The sequence below is a fragment of the Suricata suricatta genome, chromosome 10 (genome assembly GCF_006229205.1).
Source record: "Suricata suricatta isolate VVHF042 chromosome 10, meerkat_22Aug2017_6uvM2_HiC, whole genome shotgun sequence".
Taxonomy (NCBI): Eukaryota; Metazoa; Chordata; class Mammalia; order Carnivora; family Herpestidae; genus Suricata; species Suricata suricatta.
Window position 1 is genome coordinate 51616631 of NC_043709.1, and position 21499 is coordinate 51638129.

Below are 21499 nucleotides of genomic sequence, written 5' to 3' on the forward strand. Positions count from 1 at the left end.
GCCTGGGTGGCTCAGTCGGCTGAGCAACCGGCTTCGGCTCAGGTCATGATCTCACAGCTCATGGGTTCGAGCCCCACGTCAGGCTCTGTGCTGACAGCTAGCTCAGAGCCTGGAGCCTGTTTCAGATTTTGTGTCTCCCTCTCTCTCTGACCCTACCCTGCTCGCGCTGTCTCTCCCTGTCTCTCAAAAATTAAAAAAAAAAATTTTTTTAATTTAAAAAAAAGTCAACTCCAAATGAATCAATGACCTAAATGTAAGAGCTAAAAACTAAAAACTCTGAGAAGGTAACATAGGCAAAAATCTTCATAACCTTATATTAAGTACTGATTAGTTAGACATGATGCCAAAAGTACAAGTGACAAAAGAAAAAAATATATTGAATTCATCAAAATTAAAAAATAATTGTCCTTCAAAGGATACCTGAAAGGCAATCCAAAAAATGGAAAATTTTTGCAAATCATATATCTGATAGGGGACTTAAGAATATATAAGAATACTTATAACTAAATAATAACAATTTTTAAAAAATTAAAAAGGAACGAAGGATCTGAAAAGACATTTCTCCCAAGATGGTATATAAATGGCCAATAAGCACAAGAATGAGATACTCAATGTCATCAGTTTTTAGAGAAATGAAATTGAAATGTGGTAAGATAACATTTAATGTCCACTAGGATGGCTATGATCAAAAGAATACGACAATAATCAAAAGAGAGTAACAAGTATTGCTCAGAATGTGGTGAAATCTGAACCTTCATACACTGTTGGTGGGAATGTAAACTAATAGAGTCTCTTGGGAAAATGGTTTGGCAGTTCTTCAAAAGTTAAACACTTATATATCCAAGAAAAATGAAACCATATGTCTAAGGAAAAAAGTTACACACAAATGCTCATAGCAGCATTATCTCTAAAAGCCAAAAAGTGGTAACAACCCAAATGCCCATCAAATGATGCTTAAACAAAATGCAGTACATCCATAAACTGGAATTATTTAGCCATAAAAAGAAGTGAAGTACTGATATATCCTACAACATGGATAAACCTTCAAAACATGCTGAGTGAAAGCCTGAATAAAAGAATATTTATTGTATGATTGCATTTATATGATACATCCAGAATAGGCAAAGCAGTAGAGACACAAAATAGATTCATGGCTGGTAGCGGTGGGGAAAGGGAGACTGGGGAATGACTGATAACTGGGTAAGAGGTTTCTTTCTGGGGTGATGAAGAAGTTCTGGAATGAAATGGCAATTATTGTTGTGTAGCTTTTGAATATAATAAAAGCATAAATTATACACTGTGAAAGGCTAAATTTTATGGTTTGTGAATCACATCTCATAAAATTGAAATCACTAAAGGTTACAATAAGAAAAGTTAATAAACGGGGCACCTGTGTGGCTCAGTCAGTTAAACATCTGACTCTTGATTTTGGCTCCGGTCATGATCTCACGGTTTCATGAGTTTGAGCCCCACATTGGTATCTGTGCCAACTCTGCAGAATCTGCTTGGGATTCTCCCCCTCTCTGTCTCTGTCTGTCTGCCTGTCTCTCTCTCTCTCTCTCTCTCTCTCTCTCTCTCTCTGCCCCTCCCTGGCTTGTGCTCTGTTTCTCTCAAAATAAATAAACTTGAAAAAAAAATTTTTAATTAAATAAGTTAAAACAGATTTCCTCCTTCAAATTCTAAAAGTCCCTGAATCATACTCTAGACTGGAGGTAGGAAATTTATAAAGAAATGCAAAACTCAAACTAAATAGCTAGCTTTCATATGTTGTGCAATTATTCTTGGCCTGGAACTCTTAGGGATTTTTTGGTGGATTTGTCTTGTTTAAATTCCTCACAAAACCCCTTAGAAGATACAAATGATGAAACCAAGGACTAAGGTGACACCGCTACCAATCAACAGTTCTTACCCAAGTCTGACTCTAAAGCCTATCAATTTAGCCCCTAGCATGTGCCAGCTATGAGCACTGAAATCTAAGCTCAAATGGGGAGGGTAAAGTTTCTGGATTCAACTGTACAGAGCCACACGTTAACCCTATCAGCACTAACTTCTTTCAGACAAATCTCTACTTTCAAAGAACAAATGATCTACTGTGAAAATGCATCTAAAACAAATAAAATAATTCTAAATATCTAAAACACTAATCTCCAAAGTCTATGGCAAAGACTTTAAGTGCCAGAATAGTTAGAAGAAAAAGGTGATTTATGTATTTTTATTATACATATTATACAACCTAAAACAAAGCCTATGCTTTCTTACCTCAATAATACTTCAGGGCTATTTTATTAAAATCACTAAATAAATTCCAGTTTTAGATAGAATATAACCCATTTATTTAAATAATTTTAAATTTAGGTAAAGTTGCATAACTGTCACAGCCCATCTTTGAAAGGAACCATACTGTAATTAATGGCTATTATTAATTAGTGTAATTAATCTGAAAGAACAGTCAACAATAGTTATGTCAAAACTACTTCTGTCTATACACCAATTAAGTTTTCTTTTTTTTTATTTTTTTTAATGTTTTATTTATTTTTGATACAGAGAGAGACAGAGCATGAAAGGAGGAGGGGCAGAGAGAGAAAGAGACACAGACCCGGAAGCAGGCTCCAGGACCTGAGCTAGCTGTCAGCACAAAGCCTGATGCGGGGCTTGAACCCACAAATGTGAGATCTGACCTGAGCCGAAGTCGGAGGCTTAACTGACTGAGCCACCCAGGCGCCCCACCAATTAAGTTTTCAAATGATTACATACTTAAAAAGTCAATATAAGAACAGAATACACAATCAAGATTTACATGTATACTTCAAAGAAAATAATTAAAATGACTTTATACTGAATCTCAAAACAAATGAATGAATAAAAGATGCCAATTCAACAAGGAAGCTTCAGTGAAAACAAGGTAATCCATATACAGAAGAGCACCCAAAATTTTTTAGCTATTTTTGATTTCAGAGGTGAGTAATCTCAGTTTTTACAGCACTACAAAGATCTATTTAAATGTTCCTGTATTTTTTTGTTTAAATTTTAATGTTTATTTTTGAAAGTGAGAGAGACAGAGAGAGGGGGCAAGGGACAAAGAGAGAGGGAGACACAGAATCCAAAGCAGGCTCCAGGCTCTGAGCTGTCAGTGCAGAACACAATGTGGGACTTGAACTCATGAATTGTGAGATCGTGACTTGAGCCGAAGTCGGATGTTCAACTGACTGAGCCACCCAGGCACCCCTAAATGTTCCTTTAGAGATTTAGTCCTAACTTTGTCCTCAAGTGAAATAATGTGCTACAGTCGAAATCACAGTAATTAGTAGCAGAACTAGTTAAAATCCAATTCTCTTAATTGGCAAGAATTAAATTATCAATAAACAATTGGCTCTGGGCTCCCTGGGTGGCTCAGCTGGTGGAGCATCTGACTCTTGGTTTCATTTCAGGTCATGATCTCATGGTTCACAGGATCAAGCCCCGCATCAGTCTCCACACTGACAATGTGAAGCTGGCTTGGGATTCTCTCTCTCCTACTCTCTCTCTCTCAAAATAAATAAACTTAAAAAAAAAATTAGTTGCTGTTTTCTTAAAACAAAAAGAATAAGTTAAACAATTGGTTTCAGGGGCCCCTGAGTGGCTCAGTTGGATAAGCAGCCATCTCTTGATTTTGGCTCAGGTCACGATCTCACAGCTTTGTGGGTTCAAGCCCCACATCAGGCTCTGTGCTGGCAGAACGAAGCCTGCTTGTGATTCTCTCTCTTCCCTTTCTCTCTGTCCCTCCCCTACTTATACTGTGTCTGTCTCTTTCAAAAAAAAAAGTGAACTTAAAAAAATTAAACCACTGGGTCAGACTTCCATTTTTTTAATAAAAAAGCATTTCTTTGCCAAGTATTTACTCTTTTGTCATTTGTTTTAATTTTTCTTCCTCAAGCAATCATCTTTGCTCTCTCCATTTAATTAAGTATTTGCGGTCTAACAGGAGAACAGGAGAAACCTAATGGAGGACCGGGGGGAGGGGAAGAGGGAAAGAGAGTTGGGGAGAGAGACGGATGTAAAACTTGAGAGACTACTGAATACTGAAAACGAACTGAGGGTTGAAGTGGAAGGGGGAGCTCCCGGAGAAGGGTTGTGGTGGTGATGGAGGAGGGCACTTGGGGGGAAGAGCACTGGGTGTTGTATGGAAACCAATTTGACAATAAACTACTTTAAAAAAATTATGTATTTGCTCAATCTTATATCCTCAGAGATCATTTCTGTCCCCATCTTTACCTTGGTCACTCTCTATCCCCTTAACTTCTTTTTTCTTCAAAGAATTAATCACTACCCAAGGAGATATTACATGTTTATCTGAGTCTTCACTGACTATATCACTCACTAAAATGTAAGCTCCATGAGGACAGCAATTTAGTTCCATGTCGGGGTTTTTTTCAACTTACAAAACAAGGTGGGAAAGTGAGTGAGATCACTGTCTTCTTCATGCTAGAAATCTGATTCTTTTAAATTTGATACTCTAGTATACTTGTACCACTAGCCTCTGTAACAAGCCAAAGCTTACAGGAGACTAGGTAACATTGTCTTTTAAAGGGCTCAGAATAACAATAAATTTTAAATACTTCAGTCCTCTATAACTCTACGCTTGTATAATTTTAGGCAAAATAAAGCTGCACAGCAAAATGTCATTATTATACAATGCAGACTGTTACACCTTATATATTTATCATTTAAACAGGTCAGAGAAAAGGGGATTGGGCAAATGAGTAAAGGGGTGTGGGAGATACAGGCTTCCAATTCTTCCAGTAAAAGAATGGATAAGTGACAAGAATAAAAGACCCAGCATAAAGAATATGGTCAATGACACTGTAACAGTGATGTAAGAGGTCAGATGGGAGCTACAGTTTTGGTGAACACAACGTAATGCTTAAATTTGTCAAATCACTGTATTGTATTGCACACCTGTAACTAATGTAACGTGTGTACTATACTCAAATTTTTAAAAAAATGTTTATTTATTCTTGAGAGAGAGAGAGAGAGAGAGAGAGAGAGAGCGCACGCATGATCAGGGAAGGGGCAGAGAGAGAGGGAGACACAGAATCCGAAGGAGGATCCAGGCTCTGAGCTGTCAGCACAGAGCCCAACGCAGGGCTTGAACCCACAAACTGTGAGATCATGACCAGAGCCAGAGTCAGACCCTTAACTGACTGAGCCACCTAGGCGCCCCCATGCTCAAATTTTAATAAGTAAATAAATAAATAACCAAACAAACCAATAAACTAGTGAGAGACTCCGCTTCACATTTTAAGGTTTGATTTCCTGTCACCAGAGTAGTGTTTTAATGAGACACACCACACATTCAAAACGTATGCGTTAACCGCCGCACAACAGCTGCAGCACTAACTCTATGTGGTGTTGACTCTCTATCTCTGTAGCACTGCAGTTCACGTTGACTTAAGAAAAATCAACAATTAACTACCGATTATGTATTTGTTAAATTGAAATGAATAATGACAATACAAATAACACATATGGAATCCATTAAACACTTAAAATTAATTAAACTAAAAGTACTGTGTGTTAAACCCTAACAGTGTAATTAGCCAAACAGTTAAAATACCTTTTCTCACCTGCAGAATCCTGGAAAGTAAATATATCACTACTCCCATTCTATAGGTGAAGAAACTGCGATTTTTAAAATGTTAAATAATGTGCTGCTGGTCAAGTCAGTTAGTATTAGAAGACCTAAGTCCAAAGGGTCTGAAATCAACTCATACACTGAAATCAAAACCCCATATAACACAGCTGACTATGTCTTCAGGTAGAGAAACCACATTGTGTCTCATAATGCTATTAACATGTCTACAAACAGACAAAAGACAAAAAACAAAATCCAATCCTCAGTAAAAATCTCAAAATAAAATTAGTAAAAATTAGTTCTAAACTGTATTAGAATGACTAGGTTTAAACTTCAAACTTTAATGAAAGAAAGACATTTCAGAATAAAATACCCCAACAACATCAATCATTACAAAAGAAGACTACTGCTACTTACTAGGTGGCTTTTGCACTGCCTTGTACTGTGATAGTCAGAATAGGTATCCAAGTTCCTCTATATTCAAATGCTGGTAGCAAAGTAACCCCTCCACCAATCCCCAACGCTCCTGAGTTCGCTGGTGCTGACACAGGGCCCCCTGAGTTATTATTTCCTATTAGAAAAGGAAAAGTAAGCAAAGATACCAATTTACTACTTAATTACAAACCAATGAGATTCAAACATCCGTTCAATTTAAAACAAATTTTGTTCTAGGGGTGCCTGGGTGGCTCAGTTAGTTGAGCATCCAACTGTTGATTTTGACTCAGTCATGATCCCAGGGTCGTAGGATCAAGCCCAGAGTCAGGCTCCATGCTGAGTCTGGAGCCTGCTTAAGATTCTCTCTTTCTCTTTCTCTCTCTCCCTCCCTCTGTCTCTGCCCCTCTCCCCAACTCCTGCTCTCTCTAAAAAAAATTTTTTTAATTTGTTCTACAAGTTGGAATTGGATATTGCACAAATAAATGAAGTTCATCAATCCTGTTTTGGCTATTAGAAAGTCTCTCTGTCCCCCAGAACATCATTTCCTTTTTTTATTTTTTAAAGAGAGAGGGAGTACAAGCAGGGGAGAGGGGCAGAGGGAGAAAGAAAGAGAATCTTAAGCTAGCTCCATGCCCAGCACAGAGCCCAACAAAAGGATCTCATGACCCGAACTGAAATTAAAAGTTGAACATTTATCCACCTGAGTAACCAGGTGCCCCACCACCTTTTTTATCAAAAAAAGTACTAATAAATAAAACTACTGAGAAACTTTATAATATACTTTCTGTTAGTCCATTTTTATCAGAGGTGAAAATAATGAATTAAAAAAACATTAATCAGATAGTAAAAAGTGGAAGATACAGAAGACAAAGAGAAACTAGAAGTTGTACACTGATTTCCAAACAAGCTTAAATCAAGTTCACCCATTTTGTTAAAAGACTAACAGACCTCCTAAGATGGTGAACCAGACTCTTTAAAAAGAGGCACAAAATGAAGACTCTTTTAAAATGAAGATAAGTTTCTAAAGTCTTTTTTTATTAATAGTTTATTACCAAGTTGGGTTCCATATAACACCCAGTGCTCTTCCCCACAAGTGCCCCCTCCATGACCATTACCCTCCCACCCGCTCCCGCTTCAGCCCTCAGTTTGTTCTCAGCATTCAAAAGTCTCTCATGGTTTGCCTCACTCCCTCTCCCAACTCTTTCCCCCCCTTTCCCATTCCCATGGTCTCCTATTAGGTTTCTCCTGTTAGACCCATGAGTGACAACATATGGTATCTGTCCTTCTCCGCCTGACTTATTTCACTTATTCTTATGTAATTAGAGAAACTAAAAGTATACCAGAGAAGGAAACATAGTCTGGAAAGAAATAAACACAGGGGCTCCTGGGTGCCTCAGTCAGTTAAGCGTCCAACTCTTGATTTCAGCTCAGGTGATAATCTCATGGTTTGTGGAATCAAGCCCCAAGTCAGGCTCTGGGCTGACAGCATGGCACCTGACTAGGATCCTCTCTCTCCCTCTCTCTGCCCCTACCCCATTCATGCACATGCTCTCAATCTCATAATAAATAAACATTAAAGGAAAGAAAGAAAGAAAGAAATAGGAGCTTCAGGGTGGCTCAGTCAGTTAAGCATCTGACTCTTGATTTTGGCTCAGGCTGTGATCTCATGGTTCATGAGTTCGAGCCCTGCTGGCTTCTGCTATGATGGTGCAGAGCCTGCTTGTGATTCTCTCTCCCTCTCTCTCTCTCTCTCTCTCAAAATAAATAAACTTAAAACAAACAAACAAACACAGTTGCCTCAATGAGATTGAGCTTTTCTTTTTTAAACCTTTCTTTTTTTACTATGTGAATTTTATTTTTAAGAAAGACAGAGTGAGATGGAGAAGGCTAGAGAGAGACAGGGACACAGAATGCCAAGCAGTCTTCAGGCTCTGAGCTGTCAGCACAGAGTCTGACATGAGACTAGAACCCACGAACTATGAGATCGTGACCTGAGCCGAAGTTGGGCACTTAACCGACAGCCATCCAGGTGCCCTGAGATTGAATATTATTTAAGTGAAAGTCTTTCCTGCCAACACATTTAGGTAATCCAAATTTCTCTAGTCACAAAATTTCTACAAAATACCCTCTCAGAATAGTAAATATTGGAAATCATGGCAGAATATAAAAAACAAAATATGAATTAGCCTTTACCAGCTTGGTTTGTTGTAGCAGGATTTCCAGTAGGAGGGACAAGAAACAATGACTGGATGAAAGATCCCAGGGCATTTACAATATCACGAAAAACCTTGGTAGAATGCTGTTTCATATCATAGGACTGACAAAATGACCTGTAAAATAATTTTAAAAGTTTCTGTGGAAAATATCTGAATATATTAGCATTTTTTAATAACAAGTGATTTTGATTTATCAGTCTGAATGCTACACCTAAAACTTCATCACACCTGAGTGATTTTACTAAGTTAGTACAAAGGTTAAGACTAAGGTCAATGTTCTAAAAGAATTTTTCTTTGCTGTATTAACCAGTAAATATGGACTGATGGCAATTCCTACCCGTTTTTTGCCCACTTCTCAGCTGTTTTCCACACTCACACCCCTACCTCTCCATATACATACAATACACAATGTTTTTTTGTTTAGAAATCACTAACGTTTGGGAATAAATACTTACAGTCTTCCTACTAGCAGAAACATTAACCCATTTAACTAAATACTGCTAAGGTCTTACCTTAATAGCTGAGGCTGCACACACAGTCTGTGTATTGATTCTACTGCAACCGCTCGTAGCCACTGCGGTTTATCTGCATCCAGAAATTTCACCAGAAGTGACAAAAATATCTCACATTCAGTTACCTAAAAAGTATAAGATTTTAAAATAATAGTTCTTTAAATCTAAGAATTTATAAGTTGCATTCTTGTTCTTAGTTTATGGAAAAATCAATAAAATCTTCTAATTTTAAACAAATTAAAATTCTTCATGGGAAGCAGAGATAAAGAAGGGAAAAGCAGTTGCACAGGGAAAAGCTAACAGTAAAAATAATCAGTCTCTTTCTAAATACATCCCTGAAAACACACTAGTCATCTGCTCACAGGGTCAATCTTTTACCCTCATTCTTAAGAAAGCACTCTGCACCATCACACCATCCTCAGTGCTGCCAGGTAGCACTATCACGTAAACTGCTGATAGGATGTATATTCTACTCTTTAATAATACCACAGGTTTTCCCATATATTCTTTTGCCGCTTAAACAAAGAGGTGACAAACATAAGCATGTTGAATGTGTATTTTCTAGTAGAAAAACTAAAAGGAATCCAGAGCAGTTGACAAGTATAAGATATAAAGTACTTAGAATGAGGCCTCGTACCTAGTTTTGCTTTATAAAATCAGCTATTATTACTATTAATATAAACCATCTCCTCTGCAAGCTCTTTGAAAATAAAAATGTTTAGAGCACGTTCTCAACATTACACATTGGAAATGTTTGATAGATGAATAAATTAACCAAAAAAAGTAACCAGTTCTTTCAAAAGTTAATAGATTACTTCTGTTACACATAACTGATGACACAGCAGCTTCTCTGCAAGGTTAGAACCTGACACTATGATTACTGGGCGAAATTGAACCCTCCTTTTACACCGAGTGCAGCACATTAATGGAGGAGTCAGCGGGGGGTGCCCTGAAATGAGTGAGCATCACGTGGGGCAAGACATTTCAGGAATAGAGCGGCCCTCAGGATGTCAGCCCACAGTCTCAGAAGCTAGTATCTTCTAACGCCTTTCTGTACTGTTAACTGGATGCTTAAAACTAGGGCATAATAATGAGGATAAGGCAGGAGGAATAATTAAAAACATTATTCTTGGATTGCTATTGAAGAAGAAAGTCCTAAAATAGGGCTTATCACTGTGCTAAACATGATACAGTTGAAAAGCACTAGATCAGAAATGGGATGGGCTCAGCTTTATCCAACTGAGTGGATGACAAGCTACATAAGCTTATGAATAAAGGATGAAAGCTTCTCCCTGAAAATCAAATGAGAAATTATAAGAATAAAAACATCCCCTAAACATGATAAAGTGCCATGCAAATACGAAGCATTCTTTTCTAAATGAAATGATCCCTTTTTAGTAAAGAATTGAAAAAGAATCATGCTGGTGGCTCACTATGCAAGTTGTAACTACAACAGAGTTTTAACATTAGTGGGTCCTCCAAATACGCACACTACAGCCACTGAAACCTTGGGATCTGGGTAAATGAGAGCCTCTCTCCTGAGGTCGGAACTTCGATCTCTCTTCCACCCTCCCTGCCAGGTGTGAAAATCTGAATCAGACAACCAGTGTTGAGGTCTCTGCGTTGTTCTCAAGGACATCAATGGAGGGCATCCGTTGTGAATTTGTTAAGCCATTCCCCCAAGAAGCTGCACTCACGGGGAAACAAGTATTAAGAATGGCATCTAAGGCCTAAGTCTAATTGGCCTAATGTGACATAAAGATATCTCATGAACTCCATTATACTAGCATGAAGAGTGATAAATGTTTCTGAATTCCTACAGTCTTTTGGTACTGGAGAGTAGTCAAGAGACAGCTGATGCTTTAGATTAATCAAAGTCATTCTGGTAGAAATTTTAATCACAGTAGCACATGGATTTCTGAGAAGGAAGTATGTACATTAAGATAACTGTTGGCTTAGGACACAACAAAGACGGGGCGCCTGGGTGGCTCAGTCGGTTAAGCCTCCAACTTCGGCTCAGGTCAGATCTCACGTTTGTGGGTTCGAGCCCCGCATCAGGCTCTGTGCTGACAGTTAGCTCAGAGCCTGGAGCCTGCTTCCGGTTCTGTGTCTCCTTCTCTCTCTGCCCCTCCCCCTCTCATGCTCTGTCTCTCTCTGTCTCAAAAATAAATAAAATATTAAAAAAAAAAAGGACACAACAAAGACAGTCTGATAGAATATAATGCAGGAGTCTATTCCTCAAGGGCTGATAAGAGTTAACCACCTTATAGCTAATGGATTTGTTGTGCCAAGATCCTTTGTTGGAGACATGTATGTGAAGAAGAAAATTAAGTTGGGAAAGTTAATTTCACCCTATCCATTCCTTTTTAAAAGCAGTTAGTCAAAGGCAGAAAAGAGATATGATGCCAACTTATAGTTAACGTTCACAAATCCCTTAAACTATCTTCCTAAAAAAGTTATCTGGACACAAAGCCTAAATGATTCAGAGGACAGAGAAGCAACTAGCTCAGGCGACAGAAAAGAGAAAGAATACAGTATACCAGCTATATTATCTCTCTTCCTGAATGACTGGAGCATTCCAATTTCGTCCAATCACTCTAGGTATATTAAGAGAACTAAATTTTTAATATTAGCTATCTTCATACCTGAGCTACTTGATACAACAAAATAAGCTAGTGAATAATGGCGGGGAACAGACTCCCTAGTTAAGTAATTTCCCAAAGTAGGGTCAAAATGAGGTCACGATTATTTTTATAGGAATACTAAAACATTATTTGCCATTCTCAGTGTATTAACATTTGCACTGACAACTAAAGCAGTGTGAGTATACCAGCAGGTACTTCAGCCAGAATCAAGGCAGTAACACCAAACTGCCCTAGTGTCAATGTATTCTTCACTCCCACACACAATTTTGTTTGAAAAAGGTCTATTTCACTAAAAAAACACAATGAAAATAAATAAATTTAAAAAATAAGCATAAATAAAAAATAAAATACAAATTGTTAATTTTATTAAATTTGACCTGTAAGTGCATGTCTGTTTAATTTTCTGTGTAACAAAATGAGAATATATATGAAGTGCTTTTTCTATGTATCAAAGTACAATGGTTGTCTGATCTAGTTACTTTTTTCCCCCTAAGAAACATCATTTTAGCTGAAAGAGCAAATGGTAAATTATGACTATTCAGACTTGTGTACACTGCAGACACTTAATCAAAAGTGAACAAAGTAAGCTTGTAGCCATAGGGAAACAAATAACAGTATTTGTTGCTAATGATAAGAACTACTACTCCAGTGTGTCTCCTAGGAGAAGTATCATTTCCATGTTTAAATAAAGAAAACACAAAGAAATGAGAGAGAAGCACTGCACATAAATTACATATCTTATTCCACAAGTATCATCCCTTTAACTTTTACCCTTGGCGAAACTGTAGAATGTCTGAACTTGCTCATACTGACAAGTGCCAATATCACAAAGTGTGACAGTGAAGAATTAATATTTTAAATATATCTAAAGAATTAATCTTTACAAACACAGTCCTAAACCTATTAGGATGGGAAATTTTACCAGTTGGTCATCATCCCGCATGAGCGAAGTGCACGGAAGTAGACCTTTCTCTACCTTTAGGCAGTAATATTCAATCTTTCCTGTAGCTGGTGATGCTGTTACTTATCTTCTGCTTTTATCCCCCCAAGTTAAGGAGATTAAGGTCAAAATATGCAGAATAGTATGTTAACAGTATAAAAAATGTGACACTAAACAACCTTGGAGAGAAAAGAAACGAGAAATAAGAAAACAGAGAAGTAGTAAAAATGCACTGGGATTAAGAGAGAGGGTTTTGGGGTCTAAAAGAATGAGTTAACATCCCAGCTCTGTGCTTATAAAGTATAATCTCAGGCAAATTACATAAATATCCTGAGCCTTATTTTTTCAGTTGTAGTAAAGTCTCAGTGAATATATGTAAAATACTTTGTATAGTGTCTGAAATACATGTGCTCAAAACCAGCAATTTCCTCCAAAACCAAAATTACTGAGGAAGGAGATATCTGTATCTCTGAACTGCTACATACTAGAACTGGTGGACAGAGACCAAGTTCTCAGTCTGCGGAGATACCACACCAAAGCACCACAGCCCGGTGGCTTAAGTGACAGAAATGCATTTATCACATTCTGGAGGCAAGAAGCCTAAGATCAGGGTGCCAGCAGGTCAGATTTGCATGAGAGCGCTCTTCCTAACTTGCAGGCAGCTGCTTATCACTGTGTTCTCACATGGCAGAAAGAGAGAGAGGGAGAGAGAGAGCAAGCAAGACAGCTCTCTAGCGTCTCTTATAAGGTCATTAACCCCGTCATGATGGCCCTACAGCACGACCTCACCTAAACTTAATTACCTACCAAATTTTCCATCTCTAAATACTACCACATTAGAGGTTAAGGCTTCAAAATTCTAGTCTGGAGGGGGTATGAGCCAGCACCAGGTGACTTTTTTTTTTTAATAAAAATGTAAAAGTTTTTTTATAGCATGTTGTATTATTGTGAGAATAGAAGACTTGGTGTTCTTTGATTGACTAGTTGATATGAAAAGGTAAAGGAGAAATATCTTTTCTTCCTATACTCTTAATTTAATGTAAATCAGTATTTTAGAGAAGCTCTCCTAAGATAACTCTGATAATACTTAAGAAAATGAGTAGGGGAGTAATAGGTATTTGGCCTTGTCATGGGTAATTAACTCTACCAGCTTTTGTTTATCTGAGAAAGTTTTTATTTCTCCTTCATTATTAAAGGAAAGTTTTGCTGGATATAGTATTTGTGGTTGGCAGGGTTTGTTTTATTTTCTTTCAATACTTTGAATATAGCATCCCACTCCCTTCTGGGCTGCAAGATTTCTGCTGAGAAATCTACTGAGCCTATGAGCCCTCCCTTGCACATGATGAGCTGCTTTTCTTTTGCTGCTTTAAAGATTCTCTGAAACTTTGAACAGCTTAATTATAAAGTGTCTTGGTATAATTCTCTTTAGATTAATCCTAGTTATAATTCTCTAAGCTTCATACATTTGTACATCCCTTTCCTTCTTCAAATTTGGGAAGGTTTTGGCCATTACTTCTTCAAATTGGCTCTCTCCCTCTTGCTTCCCTCATCTGAGACTCCCATAACGTATTGTGAAGTAATAATATATATATTGGTCTCTGCTACTGGTTCCTGACACAGAGCTCCTACAATTCTCATAATTTCCTGAGTGATAAGAGTATCTGACACAGAACTGCTAAGTCTCCTGGAATTTCCTATGTGATTTTTCCATTTAAATGAGGCAACCCTCGGTGGATTGGAGGATAGGGGCTGGATACCAGAAAAAATACTCATAATTAGAAGCTTGAGACTTTCAGCCTCACCTCTCATTCTCTGGAGAAGGGAGAGTGGTAGAAACTGAGTTAATAATCAATCATGCTGACATGGTGAAGCCTCCATAAAAATCCTGAAAGTATGGAGTTTAGGAAGCATCCAGGTTGGTGAATGCCAAGAGGTGGCACATCCCAACTTCTCTGTAGAGACAGAAGCTCTGGGGACCTTTCTAGATGTCACCCTGTGAATCTTTTCATGTGTCTGTTCATTGCTATCCTTTAAATTATCCTTTGTAATAAATAAGCAATAGTAAGTAAACTGTTTTCCTAGGTTCTGTGAACCAATTTAGCAAATTACCAACCCCAAAGAGGAGGTTGTCGGAACTTCCCATTTACAGCCAACTTAGACTCTGTGGATACCCAGGCAAAGCATTACTTGCGACTGGCATCTGTAATGGGGGAGTCTTGTGGGACTGAGCCCTTATCTATAGGGTCTGTACTAACTCTGATTAGTGTCAGAGTTGAACTGAATGTACCATCTCTGACTGTCAGAGAACTGGCTGATGTGGGAAAAAATCCACACATCTGATATGTGAGTGCAGGAGTACCACCCTAGACATGGGTATGGTGGTTTGCTGGATGATATACAAGAAGTCCCTCAGAGGCTCTTCATGCTTTTTATCGTTTTGCTCCTGTGACCTGGGAATTGCAAATGACTTGTCTTCAAGTTTACTGATTCTTTCTTGATCTTGATCTAGTCTACTATTTACCCCTCTCTACTGAATTTTTCAATTCAGAATTACTGTATTCTTCTGCTTTAGAATTTTTGTTTTGTTCTTTATAATTTCTACCTCTTTATTGATATTCTCATTTTATTCATACACCATTTCCTTGATTTCATTTAGTTGTCTATATTCTCTTTTAGCTCACTCAGCATCTTTATGATGGTTATTCTGAATTTGTCAGGTAATTTCACTGACCACCATTTCTTTAGAGTTAGTACCTGAAGATTAATTGTGTTCCTTTAATTGGGCCATATTTCCCTGTTTCTCTGTATGCCTTATTTTTTTGTTTTTGTTGAAAAAGTCAACTCTTTTAGGCTTTATGGAATGGCTTTGTACAGGGAAAGAACTTCAATCAGCCTGACAACCTCTCAAACCTCTTTTGTCAATTTGTTTTCTCTGGGCTTCTGCATATAATTTCCCAGCTGAAGACGTTTACTTGTTTCTATTCAGAAGCTTCCCCTGATGTATGTCTGCAGTACTATGCTCTCTGGGCTGCAGCAAGCAACAGGCTTGCCTTTGTTCCTAGCAGGTCCGGGTGTGCTGGGAGTGCTCCAAGAATTAGGTGAGACAGAAAGTAGACACAAATCACTGATTGTGATTTTTAAAAAGTTAATCCTTGGGGCGCCTGGGTGGCTCAGTCTGTTAAGTGTTCGACTTTGGCTCAGGTCATGATCTCACCGTTCGTGGTTTGAGCCCTGTCAGCATAGGGTTCTGCACTGACAGCTCAGAGCATGGAACCTGCTTCGGATTCTGGTGTCCCTCTCTTTCTGCCCCTTCCCACTTTGTCTCTCTCTCTCTCTCTCAAAAATAAATAAAACATTAAAAACTGTTTTTAAAAAGTTAATCCTTACAGAGAAAGATGGAGCTATGAACTAAAGTAAGTTCATAAACTTATGTACTAAAATGTTCAATTACGTATTATTAACATGGGTAGAAGAGAAAAAGTCCAAGCCAAGAATTATAAGTATGCCAAAAGACTCTTAAAGCTTTGGCACCCAACTCTGATAACCTAACAGGGTCCCTAACAAATAGCAACACTTTTGAAGTGACTTGATTTCCTTCAGATTTCTGTAAACAATGCATTAAATCAATCCATGTATATTATAGATATACCTTGTGTGGCCAGAAATAATTCTAACTACAGTGTTTATAAAGCTTATTTCTGAATACACCTTGCATAAATGGATTTAGAATATGAAAAGAAAATCCACATGTTTATGCTAAGTAGCTTAAAAAAAAAAAAAGCCCTAAGCCCTTTATTTTAAAAAGCTTTCCATAGGATTTAGGGTAAACTACTATCTCTTACTTTGTGAAGTTGTTGGTTATCTCTAATATTTAGTACATCAACTGTTCACAGTATGAGAGGTATTATAAGTTTATACAGTTTACTATTCCACAATGATCAATAATCAATTATTCCTGTTAATTAAAAGTAAAGATACAAGCTAAAAAAAAAAGTACAATGCTGGATTTGACTTAACATAAAATTAAAAAGAAATATAATACACCATTTTCTCTGAGAAATATTGTTACACTGGTGCATTATGATCAGAATATCATGACAAAATCATAAATTTATGCAAATAAATGCAATACTGGACTAGAAACTAAAATAGTTGACTATTAATCCTAGAGTTCACCAAATTTTTAACGTTTTCATTTTAATCTGTTAAGATACATAAAATAGGGGTGCCTGGGTGGCTCAGTCAGTTAAGCGTCCAGCTTCGGCTCAGGTCATCATCTCACAGTTTGTGGGTTCGAGCCCGGCGTCGGGCTCTGTGCTGACAGCTAGCTCAGAGCCTGGAGCCTGCTTCAGATTCTGTGTCTCCCTCTCTCTCTGATCCTCCCCTGATTGCGCTGTCTCCGTCTCTCAAAAATAAATAAAAAACATCAAAAAAATAAAAAATAAAAAATTTAAAAGATACATAAAATAGTATAAATGAAAGCAGCATAAATTGAAGATACTATAATTTTAATTATCCTTCAAATGAGATATAGATAATTAGCTAAGAAGCTAAATTCCCAAGCCACAAATTCTACACTGCCTTCAGATAATAGGCCATGACTCTCTTTGATATACATTAAAATACTATATAAACATAAGCAAGATTTAAGAAAGGATAGCATAAATCTTTCTTAGACTAACTAGGAGAATACTATAAATACCTAAAAAATTCTGAAGTGAAGACACTGAATAATACATTGTAATAAATCATCATTTAAAAAGAGCACCACATGCAATTACACATACAAACAAGCATGCAAATTCGCACTTACCAAAAGGCTGTAAAACTGCTTAATCAGAACAGACACTACTCTCAGCAAGCGCATGCAGATAGGAAAATACGGTTTTTCAACTGGTGCTGGAGAAGATGAAGAGCTGGAACCTTGTCTGAACTTTATATTTGGAGAAAAGAGTTTTATCACAAGAGGACATACCCTTTCTTTGAGAAGGAAACTAAACTCTTGGTGCTATTTGCAAAGAAAAAAAAAAAAGAAATAACTTAGTTGGTACTTATTACTTTTACTTTTTACTTACTACTTTTCAAACAGCAATACTAGCAAATAAAACTTGTTAATAATCAGTATATGAATAATTTAGCTTTATTATATGCTTAGTTTATTACCCTAGTTTACACATAATTCTGAAATTAGTGCTGCTCTTTGAGAGTGTAATATCAAAATGTTCATCATGAAATGTTATTTCAAAAAGTTTCAAAAGCATCTAATTTAAAAAGGAATCTAATGAATTGGAACTAAGTGCTTTATTACTAGGAATTTTAATTTTGGTAGGACACTATCAATTAAAAACATAAAGAACAGAAGAAAACAGATAACACAAATTCAAACAGCTAAAGCATTTAAAATAGGCAGCTGACAGAAGATACTAATAAAATATGTTATATAATTCATTAATTTCATTTTACCAAGATAACAATTCCATTCATGTATGGAAGCTTTTAAAATTAACTTAATATTTTGCTCTACTTATATTGCTTGAACAGAACACAATAAGATTTTTTAAAATGCAATGACAAACAAGCATAATTATTTTATTTTTTAAGGTTTTATTTATTTAAGTAATCTCTGAACCCACACAGAGCTTGAACCAATGACCCCAAGATCAAGTCTCATAATCCTCCAAATGAGCCACCCAGGCACCCCACATAATTATTAAAGTCTGGGGAATCTTGCAAAGGATTCTTAAAATTTACTTAGTCATGTCATATTATGCAAAAAACTTTCCTTAACCTGTTAATTTCCTGTCTATATTAACCAAAAATAGTCCCATTTTACTGATAATATAAAGTCCAGTGATAACTAATGTCTAACCTCAAATATACATTATTCTGTTCTTTTAATCATCCAGACACCACTGAGGCTGAGAATAAGACAATCATAAAAATCATCCAATCTAATCCTTTAATATTACAGAAAAGGGAAATAATACGAGTAGTTTATTTGCTCAGAATTAAGATTTTTTAAATGTCTCCTTATAAAAATCAGATTCATCAGAGGTAAAAAGTGAAAAGATAAAAATAAAAGCCTTGTCTAATCGCACTTCCTTCCTGGAGAAAAGTTATTTGATCATTGCTAATTTCCAAATGAATATTCTTCTAGACTTTTATATGCATTTTAATGTACTTTTTAATTATTTATCACCAAAATGGGATCTTTAGAGTTAACTGATTTGAAATTCTAGTCTCCTATCTATGGTTAGTTTCTCTGACTGCCAAGATGAAAACATAGTAAAGTACATTTTCATACTTCACTAACTAAATTTATATATTGGTTAATTGATAAATATTATAGACAACTCTTAAAAGTTTTATCTAGGGGTGCCTGGGTGGCTCAGCTGGTTAAGCAGCCGGCTTCAGCTCAGGTCATGATCTCGTGGGTCGTGAGTTCGAGCCCCACGTTGGGCTCTGGGCTGACAGCTCAGAGCCTGAAACATGCTTCAGATTCTGTGTCTCCCTCTCTTTCTGCCATTCCCCTGCTCACGCTCTATCTGTCTCTCAAAAATAAATAAATGTTTAAAAAAAATTTTTTTAATAAATTAAGTTTTATCTATTCACACTTTTCCCCCTCACTACTCAACTGAATACAACTGAGCTTCCTTCATAACCACTAAGAACCACCCCAACTCAATTCAAATTATTCTCACTACAGTCATCATGACCTCTATGCCCCCTAATTATCAATCATATAATAAATATTTCAGTTCCAATTCTTGGGCTAAAGGATCTCCTACTATTGTAGCACTTGGCTGACACATTTTGGAAGTGCCACTTAGGGAGTCAGTATGGTAGGGAAAGCAGCTAGGTTAGTGGTAAAAAGATCTAAATCTTAATTCAAGATCTGCTAATAACTAAGGAACCCTATGTAAATCACTGAATCAATATTAGATTTCAGCTTCTTGCAAGCTAAATGAAAAGTTTGGATTCTAACTTTTTCCCCTATTAACTCTCTATTTTGAAATATTCTGTATTGCAAGTTAAACTTCTTAACCACTGATTACTTTTTTCTATACAAATTACCCAAAAGCACATGAGTAGATATAAACAAGTAAAAATCAGTAACCATTTTTGAGCTTTTAAGTATTTTAAAAAATAGCCCACATATCACTTTCCTTCTTGACCCACAGACTGAGAAATGCCTCATTAGATAGTCGCTAGGGAGTCTAGTGTTAAAATTTCAAAATGTTAGGGCACTATAATAATGTAAGACACACTAAATTTATCATATCTCTAAAGTCTAAAGCTATAATTATTTCAGTCCTCTAACTGGGAAAAAGAATTCGTGTTACTTTCTTAAAAAATATAGGTGAAAAAATTATAGATTAATTTTTTCCAAAATACTACAAATGGCTTACCTGTAAAAAGACCTGTGGAAAATCATTCAGGACTGACTCAAGTAATTCAAGGCCAAATGTTCGAGTCATTTCTGTCATGCCTACTAGCCAGTAAGGAGCATCAGCATTAACCAACTGACAAAGATCCTGGGAAAATAAGTGAAACAATAAATAAAAAATATAAATAAAACATTTACATGTTAGAATGAAATGTGCTTTTCAGAATTCATAAAATTATCTCTTCTTATATAGTACTTATTTTTACTCCTTAGAAACTAAACATTGGTAATTCAAATTCTGACAAACTATATACTTGATTAAGTAAACTTTTAAAGGATTGTGTAACTCTTGAAAATATATAAGGTGCACAAAGAAATGGCTAATAGTCATTTAATTAAAAAAACACTTATAATAGCCCTTTAATAAATAATCAATAAAATTTTCAGTGCAAATAAATCTTATTTTACTTAAAAGATTTATTTATTCATGACAAATAATATAAAAATTAGATATTTGTATATCATATTAAGTAGGCCAATAGCTTATTAGTTAAATTTTTAAGTTGAAGGAATTGTTTTTAAATTGAAGGAACTAGTTATTTTTCTAGTTCTGGGTATAATTCATTCTATTCCCTTAAAGTGAAATGTTACATTTTATCATGTTACTTAACTATGGATGCTCTTAACATTTTAGAAGTGTTTTGGAATACTACTTTTGACACTTTAAAATTTGACAATTTTAAAAACTGACACTTTAAAAAATTAAACCAACCCTAAAATCCCAAAATCAACAAAACTATATTCTGTAATAAAAATTACTTTTTATCAATTGAAATACCTGGAAGAGCATATACGCATCTTTAGCACAAGGTTTGAGGGTGCTGACACATCTTCTGTTACTATTTCCTTGGACCAGTACTGGCTGTTCTATAATATCTGCAGTCAAAATCAGATGAGTTTTAGCAGTTTCTAATGACCTTTACTAAGTCATTTGTACTACTTAAAAAGTATGTATTTATGAAATTACAAACTTTACACGCTCAGAACTATGCCTCCAAAATGGAGGGAAAATACTACTTAGTAATGACAATGAATGAAACCTTGCCATTTCCAACAACATGGATGGATATGGAGGTTATCGTGCAAGTGAAATCAGTCAGTCAGAGAAAGACAGGTATCATATATTTTCACTCATATGTGGAATTTGAGAAACTTAACAGAAGACCATGGGGGAAGGGAAGGGGAAAAATAGTTTTAAACAGAGAGCGAGCAAAGCACAAGAGACTCTTAAATACAGAGAACAAACTGAGGGTTGAAAGGGTGCAGAAGGGGGAGGGGAAAATGGGTGATGGGCATTGAGGAGGGCACTTGTCGGGATGAGCACTGGGTGGTGTTTGTAAGCGATGAATCATGGGAATCTACTCCTGAAACCAAGAACACACTGTACACTGGCTAACTTGACAATAAATTATATTTAGGGGGAAAAAAAAGAAAATATCAGTAAGATAGAAAACACATAAATGAATAAGGGTCAGAACTTTGAAAAAAAAGATTTTTTATACAAAATACCATAAAAATCACTCTTTACTATTTTATGTCATTTTCAAGCTTAGCATCTTTATCACATTTGATTTTCCCAGTTGCCTGTTCCCCAACCCCTTTATTTTGTGAATTTGAAATTCACATGATCTTTTAATGTGCCTTTAAATATCAAACATATAAAAGTTTACCAAATGAATAATTTCTATATCAT

The 21499-nt window shown here is 36.2% G+C and overlaps 1 protein-coding gene across 6 annotated transcripts in view; it reads right to left on the reverse strand.

Annotated features, from left to right (window-relative positions):
- Positions 1-21499, reverse strand: part of MON2 (MON2 homolog, regulator of endosome-to-Golgi trafficking) — a 113589-nt gene that overhangs the window by 62859 nt on the left and 29231 nt on the right. For all 6 annotated transcript variants that reach the window (XM_029953563.1, XM_029953562.1, XM_029953566.1 and 3 more), the window contains 6 exons: positions 20585-20682; positions 19769-19894; positions 17173-17367; positions 8775-8899; positions 8240-8376; positions 6029-6182 (listed from right to left, as the gene is read on the reverse strand). In XM_029953563.1, the coding sequence (XP_029809423.1) occupies positions 6029-6182; positions 8240-8376; positions 8775-8899; positions 17173-17367; positions 19769-19894; positions 20585-20682 (835 nt within the window). The remainder of the gene's footprint in view (positions 1-6028; positions 6183-8239; positions 8377-8774; positions 8900-17172; positions 17368-19768; positions 19895-20584; positions 20683-21499) is intronic.